At 44.0% G+C, this 22,412-nt stretch overlaps 1 protein-coding gene and 2 long non-coding RNA genes across 8 annotated transcripts in view; 2 read left to right on the plus strand and 1 right to left on the minus strand.

Annotated features, from left to right (window-relative positions):
* The window catches only part of LOC102290575 (ectonucleotide pyrophosphatase/phosphodiesterase family member 2), a 76,181-nt gene that overhangs the window by 33,990 nt on the left and 19,779 nt on the right, over positions 1-22,412 (minus strand). For 5 of the 6 annotated variants that reach the window (XM_005946341.3, XM_042213628.1, XM_042213627.1 and 2 more), the window contains exons 3-10: positions 14,513-14,668; positions 9,624-9,749; positions 6,483-6,543; positions 6,280-6,377; positions 6,049-6,128; positions 4,565-4,684; positions 4,139-4,194; positions 5-70 (exon numbers count right to left, since the gene is read on the minus strand). In XM_005946341.3, coding sequence (XP_005946403.1) covers positions 5-70; positions 4,139-4,194; positions 4,565-4,684; positions 6,049-6,128; positions 6,280-6,377; positions 6,483-6,543; positions 9,624-9,749; positions 14,513-14,668 — 763 coding nt within the window. The remainder of the gene's footprint in view (positions 1-4; positions 71-4,138; positions 4,195-4,564; positions 4,685-6,048; positions 6,129-6,279; positions 6,378-6,482; positions 6,544-9,623; positions 9,750-14,512; positions 14,669-22,412) is intronic. The other variant, XM_042213625.1, reaches the window with a different exon arrangement.
* On the plus strand, positions 20,025-21,630 carry LOC106633787. The gene is made up of 4 exons (XR_001337150.2): positions 20,025-20,205; positions 20,388-20,507; positions 20,596-20,643; positions 20,742-21,630. It is a non-coding gene; the product is annotated as an uncharacterized LOC106633787 (long non-coding RNA).
* Positions 21,674-22,391, plus strand: LOC106633788. The gene is made up of 3 exons (XR_001337151.2): positions 21,674-21,735; positions 21,850-21,900; positions 21,975-22,391. It is a non-coding gene; the product is annotated as an uncharacterized LOC106633788 (long non-coding RNA).

Genomic DNA, 22,412 nt, shown 5'->3' on the forward strand with positions numbered 1-22,412 from the left:
TCACCTTTCTCCTTCAGGGAGGTGAAGCCACTGCAGCATAGTCAGTATCCTCCTCTCCAAAGGGATGGCACTGGAACACACACACACAGACACACACACACACACACACACACACACACACACACACACACACACAAACTGAAGACTACGATCTACGGTGTCTGCACAGTCTCCAGCTGGCTCATCACCTGGAGCAGCTCCCTCACCTGCTGAGCACCTGTTCGCTGGAGTCGAGCTCCAAGCCATTTATGGTTCAGGTCTGTCACACATGCTAGAAGATGCTGAACTCCATCACTCTGCTTACAAAGATCTGTACGCTTTGCCTCATTGTCCTGTGAAAATCTCAGTCTCGCTGAGCTGAAACCAGATGGGGCGCTGTGTGAACGTATCAGGCTGTCCTTTTCTTTGTTTCTTAGTTCGGTCCTTCTCAAAGTCTCGCTGTGCTCGTGTACTCGCAGTGGGTTCACAGAGCCTCCACCCAACAACTAATGGTGAGATCTGTCCTTATAGTAAGAGCTCTAACATGAGCTGTGCTTAATTGTTGATTTCCAAACTCAGTGAACTTCTCCTCTGAAGCGCACTGAATTCTTACCCTCAGGAGAGCCAGCTTCATACCAGCAGGCAGGGTTATGCCATATATGGATCAGTAGAGTATTTGAACACAGCTACACAGCACAATTTATGGTGTCAAGAGCAACATACCGACATGTTAATATGCCACTCCTCACGCATGTACAGTCTTGCTCTGCTTCGCATTATTGACTTTCGCCTTCTCTTCCCTGTAGCTTGTGTTTTGTGCTCGATCTCTATATGCTACTCTTTCCCCTCCAAACCGGTCATGGCAGATGGCTGCCTCTGCCTGAGCCTGCCAGAGGTTTCTTCCTGTCAAAAGGGAGTTTTACCTTCCTGCTGTCACCAAGTGCTGCTCATAAGGGGCTGTCTAATTGTCTGGGTTCTCTCTTTAATACTGTGGGGTCTTTACATTGCAGTATAAAGTGCTTTGAGGTGACTAACATTACAGCCTGTATTTTAGAGAAGGGCAAAGTGTGTCTCAGCATCTAATGCACCGACCAAGCTGCTGGCTGTCATACAGTCCACAGCTGTCAGCTATCAGGTCTGAGACAAAGCCTGGATGTGTGACACACGGTGGGAGTGGGTGTGAGTGTGGGGGAACAGCAACCTGTGGTCGCACAGTTGTAACACTTTACAGCAGGCATTTCTCTCCCTGTCTGCTGCCTTCCTGTATTTTTGTCGATGCTAACATTTTCAGTTCTGTCCCTCACACCTCCCACTGGGTTTTTGGTGCACTCCCACTCGTTTTCTGTGCCCGTGGTTAGTTTGAGGACCTCCCAAAAAGCTTAACCCAACACAGACTTTGAAACAGGCAGCCAGACAATCCCTGGTCCCTGTTACTATCCCAGGGCCCATAGCGTTGCTGCTAAATCATCAAACTATGAAATAGGTTGTATAAAGAAGGCTTTCTCAAGCACACAGAAATCTCATATGCACTCTCCTGCCTCTTTCTCACACAGCTCTGTCACTGCCAAGTGCAAGAAAAGCAATGTAAACCAGTCTTTGGCCCCCACGGCTCTACAGAGTGGCACGTCTGCGACCCGGCTTCACAGAGGAATCCTGCGCAGTGTAAACAGGCCCATTTGCACTAATTGCTATAAAAACAGCCCACTGCCATCTCTCTGCAGAGATGTACCCCCTGTTCTGTAAAAGCCTGCTTTGCTGATAAATGTGGGCTCCTCTGAGTTGTAGGTGTAATGCAACAGCCCGAGGGAGCATGAACAGCCACATTCTGCAGTCCTGGACAGCTCTGAGGTCACTTACACACATTAACACTAAGCATGTTTACTTAAACTCTGCAGACTTTCACTGAGCAGGTAAGGACAGCGCGACACAAGCTCAGTATTATTTGGTACCCACAGATGCAAACAACACACTAAATGACTCGAACTGTAGAGAATCATTCTTAATGTTCTTAGTTGTTCCTGAACTGAAGCCCAGCTTAACACAAACCTTTTTACAAAAATGTCCTATTGTTGCAGAAGTGAGCAGTTTTCTCTAAACACAGTAAACGGGCTGGTACTTCTACAACACCTTTCTATTCAATTTGAGCACTGAGAGCGCTCATTTACCTGAGCCTACACATAGGAAGCATCAGCAAATGATGCTTCCCCTTGGACGGGGATCAATCCACCGACATTCAGACTTTAGACGACCTGCTCTACGAGCTGAAACACAGCCACTCACAATTATGGCATCTTAAGCTATATACAGATGTTCCTGTTTGGTTGGTGAACACTGCAGCTGCATCACAGGCTGGACATACAGTGTTAAACTTCAGTGTGGTTTAAAAACAGATGATCTACATTACTGTTGTCTAAAAGGCTGCTGGGTCTGACTGAGAAGCCAAGGCTAGGAATCATTTTTGACTGTAATAAAACTGAGATTTACTGAGTAAATATAATTATACTCATCAAGACTTGATCTGACAGACCATCAACTCAAGAAAGAGTTTACTAAGGCCACAGATCAGGAGAACTGAGGGAGCCACAGAGTCCTGTTCAGGCGAACTCCTTTTTACACCCGAGGCGTCGCCTCCTACTGGCCATTAGAAAGACTGCAGGTTAAAACATTTTGTTGTGAAGCTGGAGGTATCGGCACGCATCGCCCAGCAAATCCTTTGATCATTACGCTGTACAGGGGGTGGGACAGTAGGCGGCTATAGACAGGCATACAATGCCCATAGGAAATGTCATTGGGAGGCTGGAGAAGAACTCCAGGACACGTTTAAGTGTTTCCAACAGACAAGTGGGCAAATATTTCCCCTTTTCCAGAAACTATTAATCTCCCTTTGTTACATCTCACCAAACATTTACTAAAACTGCCACATGGTGGCAAACCACAAGAAAAATAAGATCAGATTATTACAAACAAAAGAAGAGTGTAACCACGCAGTTACTTTTAAGAAGTGTAATTAATAAGTGTGGACCATGAAGTAAAAGCAAACAGAAAAAGATAACATATAATTTCATTTGGTTTATCAAAATGAAGCACACATTAGAATCTCCATTCGTTTGCATACAAGAAGGCTGATGAGGTTTGTCCCATCTAAAGGCAACAATACAACATTTCATAGTTTAAATGATGGAACTGGAAAATCAGCCTTTGAGTGGATGATCTCTGACCTACCAGAGCTGCACGGACAGTTTTTACAACAGACTTACCATCACACACACAGTTACATGTCAGTGATACAGAGATTTACTGTTTGCTGCAGTTTAGCAGCTTCGATATTAGAAAATTAGCAATGTAGTGCTTCTCCAGATATCCATCCCCTTGACCTTGAGCACAGAGTGAGTGAAGAACCACGAGGTGATCACTGTGTGCACGTGTTTCACTCGAATTTGACCAATGCTGTAGGAGGACTAGCAGTTCTTGTAAGACTGAAACAAAATATGAAGTTGACCTTGGTCACAGTTTGACTGAAGACAACCAAGGTGATCACTGAAGCTGAGCTAGACTAAAGTCTCACCGGTCCTGTAGGAGGACAGACGGACGGGCACCGAGGGCCTCGACATGGTAAGAGCTCATTGGTTCCTCAGTCAGCGTTCATATCAAACACAGATCAAGTATGAAAAATAATTAAAACTGCTGAACCGAAGTCAGCTGGTAACTTTTCACATGGATCAACAAACAGAATATTTTCCAAAGGCAGTCGTGACATTCCAGCCACGGCTTTGATCAACCAAGAACTTCATGGTGATGTTACAGTGTGTGTGTGTGTGTGTGTGTGTGAGTCGTGTGTGTGTGTGCGTGTGTGTGTGTGTGTGTGTGTCATGTGTGTGTGTTGTGTGTGCGTGTGTTGTGTGTGTGTGTGTGTGTGCGTGTGTGTGCGGTGTGTGTGTGCGGTGTGCTGTGCGTGTGTGTCGCGTGTGTGTTGTGTGTGAGTGTGTGGGTGTGTGATCGTGGCGTGTGTGTGTGTGTGCTGTGTGTGTGTGTCGTGTGTGTGTGCGCCGTTTGTGTGTGTCGTGTGTGTGTGTGTGTGTGTCTGTGTGTGTGTCTGTGTGTGTGTCTGTGTGTGTGTGTGTGTGTGTGAGTGTGCGTGCGTGTGTGTGTGCAGACTTACACAGGCCAGAAGAAGGTAGCAGCCTTCACTCCTTGTCCTTGCGCTGTGATCCAGATCTAAACAAAGGTCTCAGTATTTATCAGGCCAACACAGATTATTAGGATGCTGCTGTAACACAAACAGTAACATGAGTGCGAGGAAGCCAAGCTCATAAACTGCAGCATGAAGGTGATCCCAGTGTGTGAAGGCACCGGCGTCTATTAGTCCACCTGACACTAACGCCTGTACAGCAGATTGCTGACGCACATCAATCACTTTTTAATATGCTAACACTGCTGGAATGCTCCTTATCAACTCTTTAGCTCAAATTTGAGTAAATCTACAGCTGATTGCAGTCACTCCAGCCTCTGCTCTGACTGATTTGTCCTTCCACTTCTGTAGTCGACTCTAAAAGAAAAGCTCTTGCTGTTTCCTGGCAGTACTTACTGGCTGTCCTCCCCACCAGCGGTGATTGAGCTTCTCTCGGCCTCTCAGGGTGAAGATTGCATCAAACCCTGGGTCATACATGGAGTTTCCAACGATGCCATGAGACTCCGGGTAAAGCCCCTTGGACAGAATCAAACCATTATGTTTCGGTCAGTAATGTTTGCTGTCTCACGCTAAATAATGCCTTATCTAAACCTCAGGCTTGGTCTCAAATTTCAGTAGTGATGTTGTTCCAAAGGCATCACACAGAGCACAAAAAAACAATACCTTTGCACCCAAAGACCTCTCCAAAAACAGCTCATCGACAAGATGCCTGTAAATTTAACGCCTATAGTGAAATGCAGTTGCTTACATCTGTATGATCAGGACACAATTATTGCCCCCTTTGAAATGTAAAATCTGTCTGAAAATGCATTTTAACAGAGCAAGGATAACAAAAACAAGAAATTAGTTTAGACTTAAGAAAAGAATTGTTGATGTTCACAAACCAGGAGATGGATGTACAAAGTTAGCACAGAGTTTCCAAGTGTCACGAGCTGGAGTGAGGACTGTCATCGAGAAAGACAGTACAGAAGAAGCCTGACAGAGGTGGGAGGTGAAACAAAGGCTGAGAGATGTGTTTAAAGACCCCGGAGCAACAAGACACTAATGAATGAGTTAGCCATGTGAGGAAGTGCAGTCTCAAAGAAGACGATCCTGAACAGGAACTGACTGTGAGGCTGCAGACCAAGGAAAACCCAAGCCAGACTGAAGTATGCCAAGAACAACCTGGAAAAAGACTATGCCTGCTGGAAGGGCATTCTTTGGTGAGATGCGACAAAACTAGAGGACTGAGGTCACAGAGATGCTGCTCAAGTTTGAAGAAAGAAGGGAGAGACGTGCAAGCCAAAGAACACCGTCTCCACAGTGAAACACGGTGGTGGGAGCATCGCTTCAGTGCGTCTGGAACTGGTAATATGGTCAAGGTGGAAGGAGCCAAGATGAAAGAAGGATTTGTGAAGACTTTAAAGAAAATGTCAAGCAGCCAGCGACAAAACTGGGTCTGGGTTTATATTGTTTTCCAACACAACAGGGACTTGAAACATACGTTGCTCCTGGTAACAAAGTAGCTCCCGAAGACCAAAGCGAATGTTACTGACTGGACTGCACAAGTAAAATAATGTAAGCATGCAAAATAAAAGCAGGACGTTTGGAAACGTTGTGATAAAAAGTCTTTGCTCTGTTTAAAAGCACTAAAAAAACGAAATCTTCATAGACTGCAGCCGGATCCATGAGAACATCACCAAAGAGCTTTATCCATTTGACACAATTACATTATTAATCACAGATAAATACAAATAATTTGTTGACTTCATAAATGATTTCTGTTGCTACAGTCTTGTGGCACTTCTTACTTTGCTGAAATGAACATGTAACCCTGTGGGACAGACATATTTTATTACAACAACCCAGTAGCACAGAAACACAAGTGTGCCATGACTTACTGTAGCCAGCGAGTAGAGATTGGGGAAGGTTTTCGTGGGGTAAACAGGTCTCATGTACGGCGCATGGGTTCCACATGTTCCTCAAAAGGACACAGCAAAACAAATTCTTAGACTACGGCAGACGCACAGCCTGCCAGAGCTCGTGGCTTCATCAGTGTCACGTTCACTTCCTAACAGGGAACTCTTCATTCCTCGTTTCAGAACCGAAAGCTCATGTTTTACAGAACTTACTGAGCTTCTCAATGTGAGGGATGACAGTGTTCCCTCTCTTCACATACGAAGCTCTAAATCCATCCATGGACAGGATGATGAGCGGCGGACGCACAAACCTGCATGTGCATGGAAGAAGTTTTTTAAATGCATGAAATCAGACTTGCTCAACCAAGTTCAACCCGCTACCCTCCTGTTGCTTTACTGCTAAGATTTCAACATACCCGGCAGGACATTCAGGAGCCTTGATCTCCTCACAATCATCCTGCAGCCACGAGGTGTCTCCTGAGGGAACGTGATGAGAGATTAACATGAGCTTTTGTTATGCTTGTATGAAAAAGTGGGAACCAGTGGTTGGTTGTCATATTTTCTCACAAACTGCATGATTCTTGAACGTACTTCTACTTCAGTATTTCCACTGTATACTATTTTTTTCTCCTCCAGTAAATCTAAAGACATTGACAATCTTAAATAGATGAATTTATCAGCTGACCCCTGAAAGGAAAAAAGAGATTAATGTACAAAGCACCAATCTCAAGTCTTTCTCTAACAAAGTCCTTTTGATCCAAAATAAATTTAGCTGATAACACTGGACCTAGAATTTGAAATGCAGTATTATTTACACTTTTTAAAATTTCATGCACTTTAGCTTCATTAAAATTTAAACAGGCTGAACCACAGAAACAAACACAAATAAATTAGTTACCCAGTAACTACCAGGTATAACTGTTCGGTAACAGTGAACTCAAGGATAAAGGAACTCGCTGATGTGCTGGTATCCTTGATTATATTCTGTTGTGGTCATGGACAGCTGGGGAAAAGATGGCAGAGCAAGCATTTATGAAGTGCTGGAGTAACTTACCTTTACAGTAGCATCAGTATCATAGCACAGTTTGTCATTCTGAGTCATTTTGATTTTCTTGTGCTTTGGTGTCATTTTGTATTAAGGTTAATGTTTCCGCTTCATTAGTTTAGTCTGTTTTGAGTTTTTCGAGTGTGTCTGTGCTGTGTGTGTGTTTGTCGTGTGTGTGTGTGTGTGTGTGTGTGTGTGTGTGTTTGTGTGTGTTGTGGTGTGCTGTGTGTCGTTGTGTGTGTGTGTGTTGTGTGTCTGTGTGGTGTGTGTGTGTGTGTGTGTGTGTGTGTGTGTGTGTGTGTGTGTGTGTGTGTGTGTGTTGTGGTTCTGTGTGTGTGTTTATCCAGCCCATCATGCCTCTCACCCTCTCTCGCCCTGTCGGTTCCTCGCTCTCTCGCTGTCTCGTCTCCCTGAACTATTTCTGCGTCCCCCCCTCGTTGTCTCCTCCCCTTATCTCTCTGGTCCATCTCGTTTCCCTGAGCGTTCTTTTCCTCCTGCGTCATGTTGTGTGAATTATTCGGAGTCTTAGTACTTCCTGTTTTACTTTGATAGTTTCCTGTCTGGTTCAGTTTTGTTTGCCCCTGTCTCGTTAGTTAGATCATGTTCAGCTGTGTCCCCCCTGTGGTTTGTTCCCGTGTTTGCCCTTCTGTGGCTGCGTCCCAATTCAGGGTCTGCAGCCTTAAAGGTCCTCAAGGCCCGCGTACTCAAAGACCGCTAACCGGAAGTGCGAGGCTTGTGAAATGGGACGGTCTAGCCTCCGTCGCGCTGCCCAGGTTGCCTAGCAACCATGATACTAACAGCTGGAAACGTGTCATACAGCTTTGTTTGACAGAAATGAAGGAGAAAATCTTTTGTTCATTTGTTTGTTTCTACATGAGCTTTGATCATTCTCTGTGAGATTAAGCTCAGCTATTGAACGGCGTATATTTTAAAGTAAAGGCTTTAAAACCAAGTTAGTACAAACGTCACTAATGTCACATAACTTTGCCAACACGGTCCCCCGCGGGGCTCTGTATATAACTATAGTGGTTTAAATGACCAAGTAACCATCCAATAATACTAAATATTACATATATTTATCGTTTACTTTGAGAATATAGAAATGTTTGAAATGTATGCTTAGATCGGTTTGTTTATGTGTAAAAATTGTAACTTTCTTTTTCTTTTGCGGGGGTGGGGGCTCCTTTTATAAACTTAAAGTGTGGCTAAAATAATAATAATAAACATTTACATTAAAAAAAAAAAAAAGCTTTGCCAACATGTGGCCAACAGGAATGTTTTAATGTTCTTCGTTATTAAACATTTGCACATAAATATTCAATTCAATTTTATTTATATAGCGCCAAATCACAACAAAAGTCGCCTCAAGGTGCTTCAAATAAGTGACATAATAGTCAGTACTTATTTAAAGTTTACTCTTCGGGCGCCCCTCATCCGCCGTTTTTTTTTCGGCAAAATTATTCTCACCCACCGCATTCTGGATATGTTGGGCCACGAAGTCTACACCGCCATGTCCTTAAAATTCAGGGAAATGAAGGATGCATTTGAGGGCTGCATTTCGAGCAGCCTTTGAATTGGGACAGCCTTCGGCGCGCCGCTGTGACGTAATCGGCCTTAAAATGCGGCCTTTAAGGCTGCAGACCCTGAATTGGGACACAGCCTGGGTCTCCCTCGGTCCCGCGTCGCCATCTCCCTCATGGCCGTGTGTTTCTCTGTGTATTAAGTTTAGTTTTGTATGTCTACAATAAAGCTGTGTGTCTGCGCGTCTGCATTTGGGTCCATCCTGCCTGCTTCACACAGTTAACGTGGTTTTAAAAGTTACAGAAGTGCTTTAAACTAAATTATTTTAATCAGCAGCAGGGGGCGCTCCTGTGGTTGCACATATGGTCATACAGAAGTCTACAGGAAGTCCATGGCTTTCTTTGGAGTTGAGTCAGTGAGTGAGCAGCTTCACAGTTTGACTGCACCTTGTTTTTGGTTTTTTTAAAACCACGATGGTGTCGGCTAATGTTTGATGATAACACAGTCTGACAGGCATAAAAAGGTACTTTTGCACCAACAAGGTGAAAACGTGGCATATCTCAGCACGGTGTGCGACTGACACAGAGGCAGATGAAGAGTTTCTCAACATCATGTCCTTAAGAAACAGAATTAAACCCAGCAAAGAAACAGGACCTGAGAGATGCATCTGGCCCCAGTTAAAACGCCCCAGTATGGATTTTAAAGCCAGTAATTGTGACCATAAATGACCTGCTTTTTTTGGCCAACACCAATATAAAAACATATGATGTCAATAAATTCAAATGTAGTATTTTTTAAACTCCAGTCTTTGAAAAGCTTTCCAGATCCACAACACTGATACTATGTTCATATTTCTTTACACATGTAACACATACACATGCACTTTTGTAATAAAATGAGACGTCCTCATTACAATGCATGGTCGGACTAATTAATAATGGACAAAATCCTCTCAACATTTAAGGTCAGGAGGTCAGGTAAAGTTGCAAACCTTTGCACAGCTTCTTGTAGTTGGTACAACAGTCTCCTCTGGCCAGACAGTCATCAGAGCAGTGGCAGGCATGCTGTTCATTGCGAGTCTCCCCGCACCGATCCCTGCTGCACTCATAACCGCCCTCTGTGTGCAAGAAGAACATAGCAGTTATGTTCAACATGAATCACTGAGGTTTAAAACGCCAAAGCTTTCTACGTGCACAGCTTAGCTGGAAGGTTAGTGGTTAAACCAGTGAAAAATGAAAGCTGAGATATTAATGTGACAGCGGTTTGGCTGCAGACTGAGTGGGAAGCAGCATGTGAGCAACAATGGTGATGGGGTCCGTGTTTGAACAGTCCTCAAGCTGAAAAACTTCCAAAGAAGGATTTGACAGAGTTAGGAAAAAGACGCAGGTGACCAGAAAAACAAGTAAATTATTGCTTTCAGGCAATGGGAGGTTACTGGTGGCGAGGCGGTGGTGAGCCAAAGACCACCAGGCTGAAGGAGTGGACATAAAATCAGACCACCAGCAGCAGAGGGAAAATGTTGACAGAGAGAGGGAGCACTGCAAAGGCAGAGGGGGGGCAACAAACCGCTCAATCAAACAGTGAGAGACCTGTCGTTAAGTCTACGACTCATTTCCAGCTCAGACAACTGAGCTGCACAGTCAGCCTCGCAAAAATATATCAAGTGGGTATTCGTAAGCTTGATTATAGCAGGCGGCATCCACATGAAAACAATTCAAACTCATTACTGTTCAAGAAATGTCTGCAGGTTAGAGAAACCTTCACTGTAGGAATAACATACAGTAAGATGCCAAAGTAATCAGGATCTGGCTCACTTTGCAAGAAGTGTGTAATTCCACAGAGATTAAAATCAGCTAAATGTACTTTATCAGATACATCTTTGTGCAGACTTTAGTAGCTGGCTGCCGTCAGCTGGAACCTGACATGTGTAGCATGTATGTGTCTGATGGGTGGTTTGAAGGGGGGCTGTCGTGTATTTTGATCTGGTTTAAACAGATCGTTTCGTGTGATTCAAATTTCAAACTGGTCCTTTTTTATCACACACTGGGTGTCGGTGCACCGTCCACTGTAAGATGCTTTAGCAGCTGCCCCTTGAAGCCAGGTGTCCTCTGACTGGCACAAGCCTAAAACCCCCCACTCCACTGACGACTTGCTCTTAGCCAACACCCTTAACGACTTCTACTGTCGTTTTGACGAGCCATCAGGCAGCCTTCACACCTCCAACGACCCCAACAATAGAGGCACTTTGGACACTCATTCCCCCACCTCTCCCCCCTCCATAGAGCCATCACCACCTTCAAACTGTTCACCTGCAACACCCCCCTCCTCACCCCACACAAAAGAGGATTTCACACCACCTCCTCCGACCACAACTCTTCATATTCATGAAGCAGATGTGAGGAAGCAGTTTAGGAGTCTGAATGCTCGAAAAGCTCCCGGCCCAGACGGTGTGTCTCCTGCCACCCTCAGACACTGTGCAAACGAGCTGGCCCCAGTGTTTTCTGGCATTTTCAACTCCTCACTGCAGGCATGTCATGTGCCTGCCTGCTTCAAGTCCTCTACCATAATCCCTGTCCCCAAGAAACCTAGGATCACTGGACTAAATGACTACAGACCCGTGGCTCTGACATCTGTGGTCATGAAGTCATTTGAGCGCCTAGTTCTCTCCCATCTCAAGACCCTCACGGCCCCCCTCCTGGACCCCCTGCAGTTTGCATATAGAGCCAACAGGTCTGTAGACGACGCCATCAACATGGCCCTACACTTCATCCTGCAGCATCTGGACTCCCCAGGAACCTACGCCAGGATCCTGTTTGTGGACTTCAGCTCTGCCTTCAACACCATCCTTCCAGACCATCTCCGAGGCAAGCTTTCCCAGATGAATGTGCCTGATCCCATCTGCCGGTGGATCACTGACTTCCTGACGGACAGGAAGCAGCATGTGAGGCTGGGAAAGAATGTCTCGGACTCCCGGACCATCAGCACCGGCTCCCCTCAGGGCTGTGTTCTTTCTCCTCTGCTCTTCTCCCTGTACACCAACTGCTGCACCTCCACCCACCAGTCTGTCAAGCTAATCAAGTTTGCAGATGACACCACCGTTATTGGACTCATCTCGGACGGGGATGAGTCTGCCTACAGGAGGGAGGTTGAACGTCTGGTGTCCTGGTGCAGCCACAACAACCTGGTGCTGAATGCCCAGAAGACAGTGGAGATTATTGTGGACTTCAGGAAGCACACAGCCCCACTCCCCCCCATCATCCTGACTGACACCCCCATCACCTCTGTGGACTCATTCCGCTTCCTGGGTACCACCATCACCCAGGACCTGAAGTGGGAGCCCACCATCACCTCCGTCATCAAGAAAGCCCAGCAGAGGATGTACTTCCTGAGGCAGCTGAAGAAATTCAACCTGCCAACACGGACGATGATGCAGTTCTACACTGCAATCATCGAGTCCATCCTCACCTCCTCCATCACCGTGTGGTACGCTGGAGCCACTATCAGGGACAAACAGAGACTGCAGCGTGTTGTGCGCTCTGCTGAGAAGGTGATTGGCTGCAGACTCCCATCTCTGCAGGACCTGTACACCTCCAGGACACTGCGGCGTGCAGCTCGGATCTCAGCTGACCCTTCTCACCCTGGACACAGTCTGTTTGACCTGCTCCCCTCAGGCAGGAGGCTCCGGTCCATTCGCACCAGAACCTCTCGCCATAAGAACAGTTTCTTCCCCTCTGCTGTTGGACACATGAACAATAACCACATGACTGTCCCCGCCACTAACACATGACCCTACGCTGTGTCACTGCATCATTTCATGTTTGGCACTGATCACCACCTGCACTCATGTATATATCTTTCTACGTAGCACTCATAATTCTTATTCTCATGTATATATCTCATGTATATCTCATGCACATATCTTTCTTTCTACATAGCACTTTAATTCTTATTGTTTGCACTGAAGCACCGCAGCAATTTCCTAATGTTGTAAACCTCAACATCTGGCAATAAACCCCATTCTGATTCTGATTCTGATTCTGATTCTGACTGGCTGCTTCTCACAAACCAAAGGTTTAAATGGTGCAGGGGTGTGAACCAGCTGTCTGCTTGAGGTGACCATATCAGGGAACTGTGGGGTGGCTGCAGGTCAGGTGGTGGAGCAGGAAGAACATCTTTGTGCAGACTTTAGTAGCTGGCTGCCGTCAGCTGGAACCCCACCCTCCAACTCACTCCCCACACTCTCATTAACATAAATGATCATGGATACATGCTCATGCACACATGAGCCAGGTGAGGAAACACTATCACAGGGAGCCGTCTGCACCGGGAGCCGGTCACAGACCGCAGCCTCCAGGCTGGGCACACAGCAGGAGGGAGGCAAAGAAGCCCCCCAGCCAGGCTGAGAGGACCCACAGAGCCCCAGCAGCCACGGTCGATCACAGCCCCGGTGCAGAGAGCCCCCTACGAGGAAACACTGGATGTGTGGTGGTTCAGTCCCAGTCTGCTCCAGTCAGTATGCCAAATATCGTTGGACAAGATACTAACCCCATGTTAGTCGTGTGTGTGAATGCTCGTTAGCAAGCACGTAATAAAGAGCAATTATAGTTTGCTGTTTGTTGAACTTTAACTTCAAATTTCTCCCTTTTCAAAATATTTTCAAAGCAATTTTGTAGGAATTTAACCTCCGACAGTTTTAAAATTCACGTTTAAATCCCATAAATCTCATAAGTGCTGACAATAGGAACATTGTGATCCTTTTAGCTATATTATAGAAAGTTAAATATGTGATAAAAGCCTGTATGTGTGCTTTAATCACTCATTTATAGACTGTATAAACACAGAACTATTTCAATACTTTACTGTCCTTCTAAGTGCTACAGGAAAGACACACTATCCAAATAAAGGCTTCCTCTGTGAAGCTCGGCTGGTTGGCACTTAGCAGCGCTCGTTTATCTTTGTTTGCTGTCTTTACCAGGATGAACTTCAGGTACCGAATCTTCACTCCAGTTTTTTCATCCATGTATTGTTTCGCCCGGTTCCATGGAAACCATCAGCTTTGTGCTGATCAACAAGTTAAAAAGTTTTTGTTGACATGTAATACATAAGCTTTAATGTCATATTATGTTACAACTGCAAATATAATGTAATGAGAAGTACAACACACTGCTTTTAGGAATTAAATGAGTGAGGTGATACACGGTAAAACATTATTTAAAAAGTAGCATGTAATCTATTACTTTTTTTGAGTAATATTCCCAATATTGCCCATCAGGCAGCTACACAGGATGGTCACTGCTTTTTGTCACATAGATGATGCATGTCTACGGTCTCATGTTCATATGTTTAGGTAAAATATCAAAACCTAAAATTTGGTTTGAGCCAAATCTGAAAGGAGTTCAGACGCGTGCAGGTCAGCCACATTACTCTGAAACTGCCGGTCAATCCAGCCGCTCTGTAGGTCCTGCAGACTGCAAAGCGAGCACAGCCTGACCTATCTACACACAAAGAGAAACGCCAGAGTCTCCGAAACACAAGAAGGACATCGTGTTACATGTTGGAACAAAATTCTCGACCACCTGATGGATGTTAAAAGTAGGTCTCTGAGCATTTCCTCCAGCTTAATAAGTGACTGTTTGGTTTGGCCTCTCCACCCTGACCTGCAGGCGTAGGTGCAAGCTCAAGGGAAAGACAGCCCGGCGAATATCTCTCAGCTGAACAGCGTCACTTTATTGTTTTTTAGCCCTTCATTGCCAAGACTTGGAGGAACAACTCTCAGGTATCAGAGATAATTACCTCACATATTAGTTTTTTATTACAAGACAACACAAATTAGGACCAACACATTGTTAGTGGTGTCAAAGTCAAGTTTTATAAGCATACCTGTGCGTAGGCAGAGCTGGTCAAAGTCTGAGCAGCAGCCATTGTAGGTTTTACACAGGTTGTCGCAGCGACAGTTTGGCGGCTCCAACTCGACCAGCTCGAAACACCTGTTTCTGCAGGAGCCGGAGGTCGCCACGTAGTGAGACGCAGAGCGAGCTGGGGAGGAAGAAACAGAGGTTCTAATGGGTCTTTAAAAATGTCCAAAAAAAGAGGTGAGAGGTTCAAAACGACACAAAAGTGCACACCAATACTGCTGAGCTGTGCAGCGATGCAGTGACCACAAGCATGTGACTGTGAAGGATTGGTGGTTCGTTTGACGGTTGAAGACGGCTACACAAACAGATCACTAGTCATTCTGCCACGTGCAGGTTATTCTTCACTCCTGTGGCTGCTTCCTGGAGAAACACCTGAGCTGTTCAGTTTTAGCACGCAGTGGTGCCCACCAGCGTCACAGCTGATTAACTCCACATCTAGTTACACGTGAGGTTTAGAGCATTAGCTGGAGGGACAATAAATCAAAGACATTGTCCAAAAACTGAATGAAAAGCTGCACTGTTCACATGTCTTTGAAAGGAAATAATAACTCATAACAACTGTGACAAAAGCTCAGTTTGTGTCATGGGCCAAACTCAACAGTTACTGAGCTTTAACTCTTCTCCCGGGACCCCACCTACGCTCACGTTGTCTCACTGTGGGAACTCTCAGTGCCTAAGACACAATCATGCTTTTGTCCTCCATATATCCAAAGGAACATGGCCTATTTTGGCTCCTCTGACCTAACTGAAGACATCCTGAGATCTGAGAGTGAGACAGAGTGAAGTTATTGCTAAACAACATGCTCCTTGTGCAGCCGCTTACAAAAAAAAACAGTTTTCCTTGCAGAGAGTGCCTCAGGATGCCAGCACGAGCTTTTCAGCCCGTGGATATATATGTATGTGTATTTTTGTAACTACATGTGACTATGCATATGTACTCTATGCGAAGGAGCTGAGGTGTTGCCCTAGCCAGTTGGCACGCCGGTGTAGTGTGTGTGTGTCAGTGCAGTAAAGCCTGAATAGCTTCTTTGCTATAAGACTCAGGCCTACTCTGTACCAGCGGCAGTGGACTATAGGTCAAAGGTGAAGTCTTTTAGTTTATCACAGCACAGCGAGTGCGATTTCCACACGTCTCTTTACACTAACGTCAAGAGAAAATGAGGAGAAATGAAGACTTCCTCAGAGCCCATAAAACCCGTCGACTGTGCATGCACTCGACTATTAACTGAAAGTTTAATAGTCGAGTGCATGCACAGCTCAAGTTTCCCCAAGAGACTGCCACTGTCACGGTCCATTTTCACACACTGCAGACCTGAACTTTACTAACCATTGCCCAATGGGACTGAATGTGAGAAGGAAGGACACGGTCTAACTGGACATTAAAGGGTGTTTAATCTGCCAGCTCCCTCGGGAAAAGTCCCTGAGGTGTCCAGTTGCATCATTGTAGGAACAAGAGCAGGTAATTGTCTGGTGAGGTCATACAGCACACTTGTCTGAAAGTCTTTCCACTAGTGTGCTGAGTCAGGTCAACGCCGGATAATTCGACCTGATTCTCCACGTTTCATGGAGTCCATTTGTAAAAACAGCTCAACCCTCACTGTTTAACAGGGGGACAGCGTCTGAGAAGAAAACAAAGTAAAGAAAGCAAAATAAGCAGTGTAGGTTTGTCAGGTTCCACAAGACTGGCCAGAAAGACCAGTTTTGTGGGTTATGACGTATCTAAGCTGTAGATTTAAGTATAGAAGATATGGAAGACGAATGTTGCTGCTTTTTAGCTCGTTTTGAAGATTCCCACCAGCTTTCCATCTTGAGACATTCTATGAACAAGATTTACAAAAAAGCTTTATTTTTTATTCAGTATAACCCAAAACGAGTGAACGAGTCCATGAACTCATGAAGAAAGCGATCGCAGAGGTCAAATCAGAAAACTGTTTTCTCATAGACTTGTATAGGGCCAGTAATCTTTTAGCAACCGCAACTATCGTCATCTGGTGGGCTCCAGATGAAATGCACGTTTGAGGTACTGCTTATGTTCTCTATGACAGTGTTTCCCAACCACTGTGCCAGAAATGATCGGGTGTGCCGTGGAAGATCATCTGGTTCCATCTGATTAGTACTCTAAGCGAGCGGCGTGAGTAACGTGCAGAACAATTACATTCTCTTCCACTAGAGGGCAGTACAACTACCTGCTCTAATTCGATGTGTTGCCAACTGCCGATAAAACAGAAGAAGATGAAGAAGAAATGACATAACAGTCATGCTGTGAGACGACGCAGCGCATAATAGCAACAGATAGATTTTTGAAAATAAAAAGTCAGTCTGACCTGGTCATAGAGAAAACTCCGCCCTGATGAAGACCCGAGCATGAGTAGTGGTCAAAAGAAAGCAAAACAGGTATACTGGGGACAAACCGAGCCAATTCTACTATGCCTGGTGCGCAGGGAAAAATTATCAATATGCTTTTGTGACATTTTTGTTTGGTGGTGTGCCATGGTGTGTTTAATATATAAGGTCTTACACTCCCTTGCTCCACCACCACTAAAGCAGTTCATTAGGCATAAAGAAAGCTCAGACAGGACCACTCGAGCTACAATCCGAGGAGACTTGTTTATACCCCACAGACGGACAGCATTTGGGCAGAACGTCCTCTCTGTTAAGGGAGGCCATCTGTGGAACAGTCTTCCTCAACCCATTAGAGAATGCTCTACACTCAATTTGTTTAAGGCAAAGGTTAAAAACTGGTTATGGACAAATCAAGTGTGTGATCATGTATGAGTTGTATAGTTTTAATGTTTTATTTGGGAACAGAATGGTGTGTATGTGTAAGTTTGGTGATGGAGTTTTTATTATGAATGAATGATGAATTTTTATGAATTATTATGTCTATTTTTTATGTTAAGGACAACAGATGGAAATTAGCCCTTGGCTATAATCTGGTATGTTTACATTCATGTAATTTTTTTTTTTTACATTTATGTTCATTAACATGCACTGTCCTAAATAAATAAATGTGTTTTTTCTAATGTGAAGTATGGTCCATAATACTCCAGAAGGTTTGGAAACACTGCTCTATGGATTTAGCACAGAAGTATTAATCCACTGTATGAGCATATGAGGAGGAGATGCTAGCAGCTGGTGATGTGCCACTCAAAAGTAAACACTGAGCATTGCTGGAACACTTGGTAGTTGTGTTCATGGGTCAGGAAGACAGGAAATTGCTGGAAATTGCCTTTACATGGTGGTAAAGGAGGGCTAGACCCAAGTTACAACATTCACCATGTGACAACAGTGCAGACTCCTTACGTCCTAAGGTGTCTGCACACTGCTGTCACATGATAACGTTGTCACGACCACTCCTCAGGCTTAGGAGTTACAAGGTTACTTTAGTCATTTTTCTTCAAGTGTCAAACAACTCAAAGGAGCCACAATTCAAGTTTCAAGCAGCTCTGCTATACTTTCACTGTTTTTACTCGGGGTACTTTATGTGTGATCTACACTGTCTGTGATTAGCTGCTGCCTGCTAATCACAGATAAAATATTGTTGTTTTTTCTACAGCGTCATAAATATTATTACCACAAATTTCCTTAAAAATATGGTGACATATTTGTCCCCAACCCCCAGTTTATACTGAACAATCATGTATTCAGAATAGGGCTGGGCCATATCATACCGTTCACGGTAATACCGGTACAATGTTAGGCAACGATAAGAAAATGAAATATGGCGATATAATATGGGTGAAACGCGCATGCGCAGTGCCTTTGTTTTCATACGCACATGGCCGAAAAAGCATGGCGGCAACAGAGAATGAGAAGGGGAAAAGCGGTGTCGCTACCCGATCCGTACCGGAAACCCGATCGGTACCCCACATGCGCAAATCTTGCGTCACTTCCTCTCTTTGCCAACATTGCGACATTTAATGTATTTGAATGATACGGTTAGCGCCCAGTTAGCTTCTAGCATTTGTCGACAGCTCTGCCTCCTTTTCGACTGCCGGGACATTTAAACAATGGATGTATACAAGCAGATTCATGCTTTTCTCCTCGATGGAGAGCTTCCCCCGACTGAAGAACTGCGCCGTAAAAGAATGGCACCTAATTACAAACTGAAGGGTAACTACGAAAATTAATGTTGATCTTTTATTTATTTATTAATTTTTTTACTTTTATTTTTTATTTATTAAATTTTTTACTTTTATTTTTTAAAACCCTTTTCTCTCTCTCTCTCTCTATCTATATATATAGATATAACAAAAAAATACGACTCTGTCATATATACCCTGTATATAGTTTTAAAAATTAATTTCAATTGAAGGTAAATGTACCATACTGGTGCAGATACATTATCCCAAATTTTATTAATATCTGTCAGACATTTTATTTTCCTTTAGTCAGCAACTCTTTCAGCTTTTTACATTTTCATCTTGTATCAGACAACAGACTCTTCTACACTGGCCCCAGTATGCAGTGCATGCGCCTGGTAGTCATGTCAGAGGAGGACAGAAAGTCCGTTTTGATGGAAAGCACAATAACCCTGGTACCGGGAACCACAACGGTGTCAGATGTACCTGAAACAGGGTTGTTGCTGGCTATTACTGGCCAACATTGAACCAGGACATCAGTGAATGGGTATGGCCTTATTTCAGTTAACAAGATAAAGAACCTTGTCTTTACTTGCACACTTACATTTCAACATTAGTTTCTCTGTGTCTGTTTTTTTTTTTTTAAATTGTTATCAATTTACATCAACTGGTTTTTCGGTATCCTTGAAATATTTTTTGGGATACATCTTTCAGGTCAGATGCTGTCATCGCTGCCAGGTGAATGACCCAATCAAGACTGTGGCACCAGCATTACATCCCATCAAGGTACATCTTAAGGTCTGTTCAACAATTTCATTTTCATGCTAATAAGCTTTTGTGCTGCAGGGTAGCTTTAAATTTTAATTTGATAAGTTCTGTGACCTGCAAGTAAAAGAACCTTGGGAGGTGCTGGGCATGGATTTAACTGGACCACTCCCGGAAACACGTCTAGGGAACCAATATGTCCTGACAATGAACGATCTGTATACTAAGTGGGTGATTGCAGAACCTCTTAAGTCCAAGACTGCAGCTGAGGTCTCTGCAATCATGACCTCGAAGTTATACATGTTTGGCATGGTCAAGAAAATCATCACTGACCAAGGAAAGGAGTTTGTGAACCAGGTAAAACTTGTGAAAGTGTTATTCATGCCTTGATATGATATGATATGATATGATGTATTTAGGCCAAGTTTGCTCATGTCACTGCAGCTCTGGAGCCACAGATTCGGTTGCCCTGCCAGTGAATCTGCCTCGACTATCGCCTAGGCGTGATGTCGAACGCAGATCCACTGAGCGCTCAACACAGACAGCATCGTCAGAAGGAAAGTTGATAAAATAAATTAAAAATGTTGTATTGTTCGATACATATGTGTACCGAACCGAAAGCACTGTATCGAACGGTTCAATATCGATACGAGTATCGTTGCACCCCTAATATTTGCATATCATCAGATCCACCAACTGAGAGGAAGTTTCTCCTGGACCACTCATATGGGACTCCTGAATGGCAGATTGATCATCAGTATGTCCAGGAGCAAAGTGGCAGAAAGACTTGGACCCTCTTCAGTCCAGTCTGGTAAGGCGCATTTCTGTGCAGTCACGTTAAACCTTAATAAGTCAAAGTCGTTGATGGTTTTAGAATTGCTGAAGCATGAGAGTAATTGCAGCCTTATTTAGTATTTTCCCTTTCATTCTTTTTCTTTATTATTTTCTATATTATATTGAAGCAAAATCACATGAAATGCTCTTCTCATTTAGCTCGAATATGTTTTGGACCAAAACCGACCTCGAGGAGAACTCCTAGTGAAGGAAGACAATATCTGCCTGACTCGGGAAGACTTTTGGAGCCTGGGTTTGGAACAATCCATGGAATCTACTGTAAGTATATCTTGTTACTTTAGCTAATGCACTGCAAAGAAAATAGTAACTGAAACCGTATTCTGTTGCTTTTTGCTGTTTCTTTCAGATTGGGAATGCTTGTCTGAAGATTGTGGGCGAAGCTGCACAAAGACATGTAATCTGTTGTACTGGTAACTTTTTTCTTTGGTTATAGCCATGAATGGTTGTTGTGTATTGATTTTGGGTTTTTGTGTGTGTGTGTGTTTCCTTTAGGGAAAAGATGTTCACATTGCTGACCTCTACGTCAGGGCCACCTGGAAGGATCCACAAGTCAACCTGCTGCGTTGCTTGCCGGTATGTTTTTTGTTCATTTTTCTCCTGTGTGTGCATTTTTACTAATTTGTACCAATACCTGTAGGAAAACTTTAGGTCCAAGGATATCCTGCTTTTTCCAGCTTGGAGCAGGCAGGCAGGTGAAGCTGACCATTATCTGCTCTGTGTGAGTGCCCTTTCTCTTTCTCGCGCTGTTTTTTCATCTGATAATGGATGCTAACATGTCTATTTCAGGCTATATTGGTAGCTGAGAGACAGATACTCTTTCTGGACTCACTTCGCCCTGATGGTTTTGGAGATAATCTCTACCGAGCCATATTTAGGTTGACACTAAAGAAATGAAAAATTGTTCTGGCCTTGTTCAATGGCCAAGTGTGTTCTTTGGCTAGGTCGTCTAAAAGCAGCCTCGGTTTCAGGCTTAAAAGTTCAGGAGGGAACCTCGTTCTTAGGCTACTTCATGATAGGGATGCACCGATACTGGTATCCAGGCCCATACGCTTCAAAAGAAATCGTATCCATATCTTTTGTTAACCAATACCATGAACAGATACTTGAAATGTGAAAATCGGTAAAAGTTTCACAGAAAATGTTTATTTTTCATCCAAATTTAGAATTTTTGGGTCATTTCTATTAATATACATAAAAAAAAAATCTTATTCACCGTTATTATTTGTAAAAAACACACAAAAAACCTGCCTTCCGATTCACTACATTTTCTGTGTGGTAGAAGTATCAGCATTGGTATTTGGTATCGGCAAAAACTCAGATCCAAGGATCTGACGGTCTGAAAAACGTATTGTTGCATCCCTACTTCATGAATTTTTTTATTAATGGCAAACATTTGATTTGAGTGTTATGTGTATTCTCTACAATGAGAGTAGCAGCCTCTATTGACTCTGGATCCTGGATGGAGAAAACAAGAAGAGACCTTGAGGTATGTTTTTAATGCGAAAGTTTGAAAGCTCATCAGGTACAAAATAATGTAATTAAAAAACTAGCAGGTGCATGTCAGCTCTCTTCATTTAAGGACACATTTTTCTTTTTACAGTTCTTTCCTCAGCAGTTCAATGGAAATTGCTGCGGCATCTTTATGCTGATGGTGAGAATTTTTCTTTTCCTGCCATTACTTCAATATAACATTTAAACATGTTAAAGGTTTCTTTTACTTTACAGTATGCTCTCTGCATCAGCACCTCACCTCCACTATCGTTCACAGAGGACATGCCAGCAATTTGCCTGTGGTGGTGTATTCAGCTGATGGAGAGATTCTGCATTGAGGGGTATGGCTAGTATTATAGACAAACTGGCACCATCACAATCACAGTTTTCAAAGTTAGTATTAATTGCAGTTTTGGCTCCGGCAACACATCAGGTCAAGCAAATGTTTGTGAAAGTGGCTTAATGTAGTCACTTATAAACCCTGTGACTGAACACACAGAAGAGAGCAGCAGTACACAACGAGAGTCCATTCTGACTGGCATTGCTTTTTTTACGGCTTGGACAGAGATTCGCCTTCTGGACAGAAGAAGCATCCCTTCTCCTGGGAACTCTCCAGCCTGTCTTTAGGGCAGGGGCGGAGCGTGGGGGTGGCTTACTGGGCTTAAGCCCGGG

This window comes from Haplochromis burtoni, unplaced genomic scaffold (genome assembly GCF_018398535.1).
Source record: "Haplochromis burtoni strain Fernald_Lab_line unplaced genomic scaffold, NCSU_Asbu1 Contig_461, whole genome shotgun sequence".
NCBI lineage: Eukaryota > Metazoa > Chordata > Actinopteri > Cichliformes > Cichlidae > Haplochromis > Haplochromis burtoni.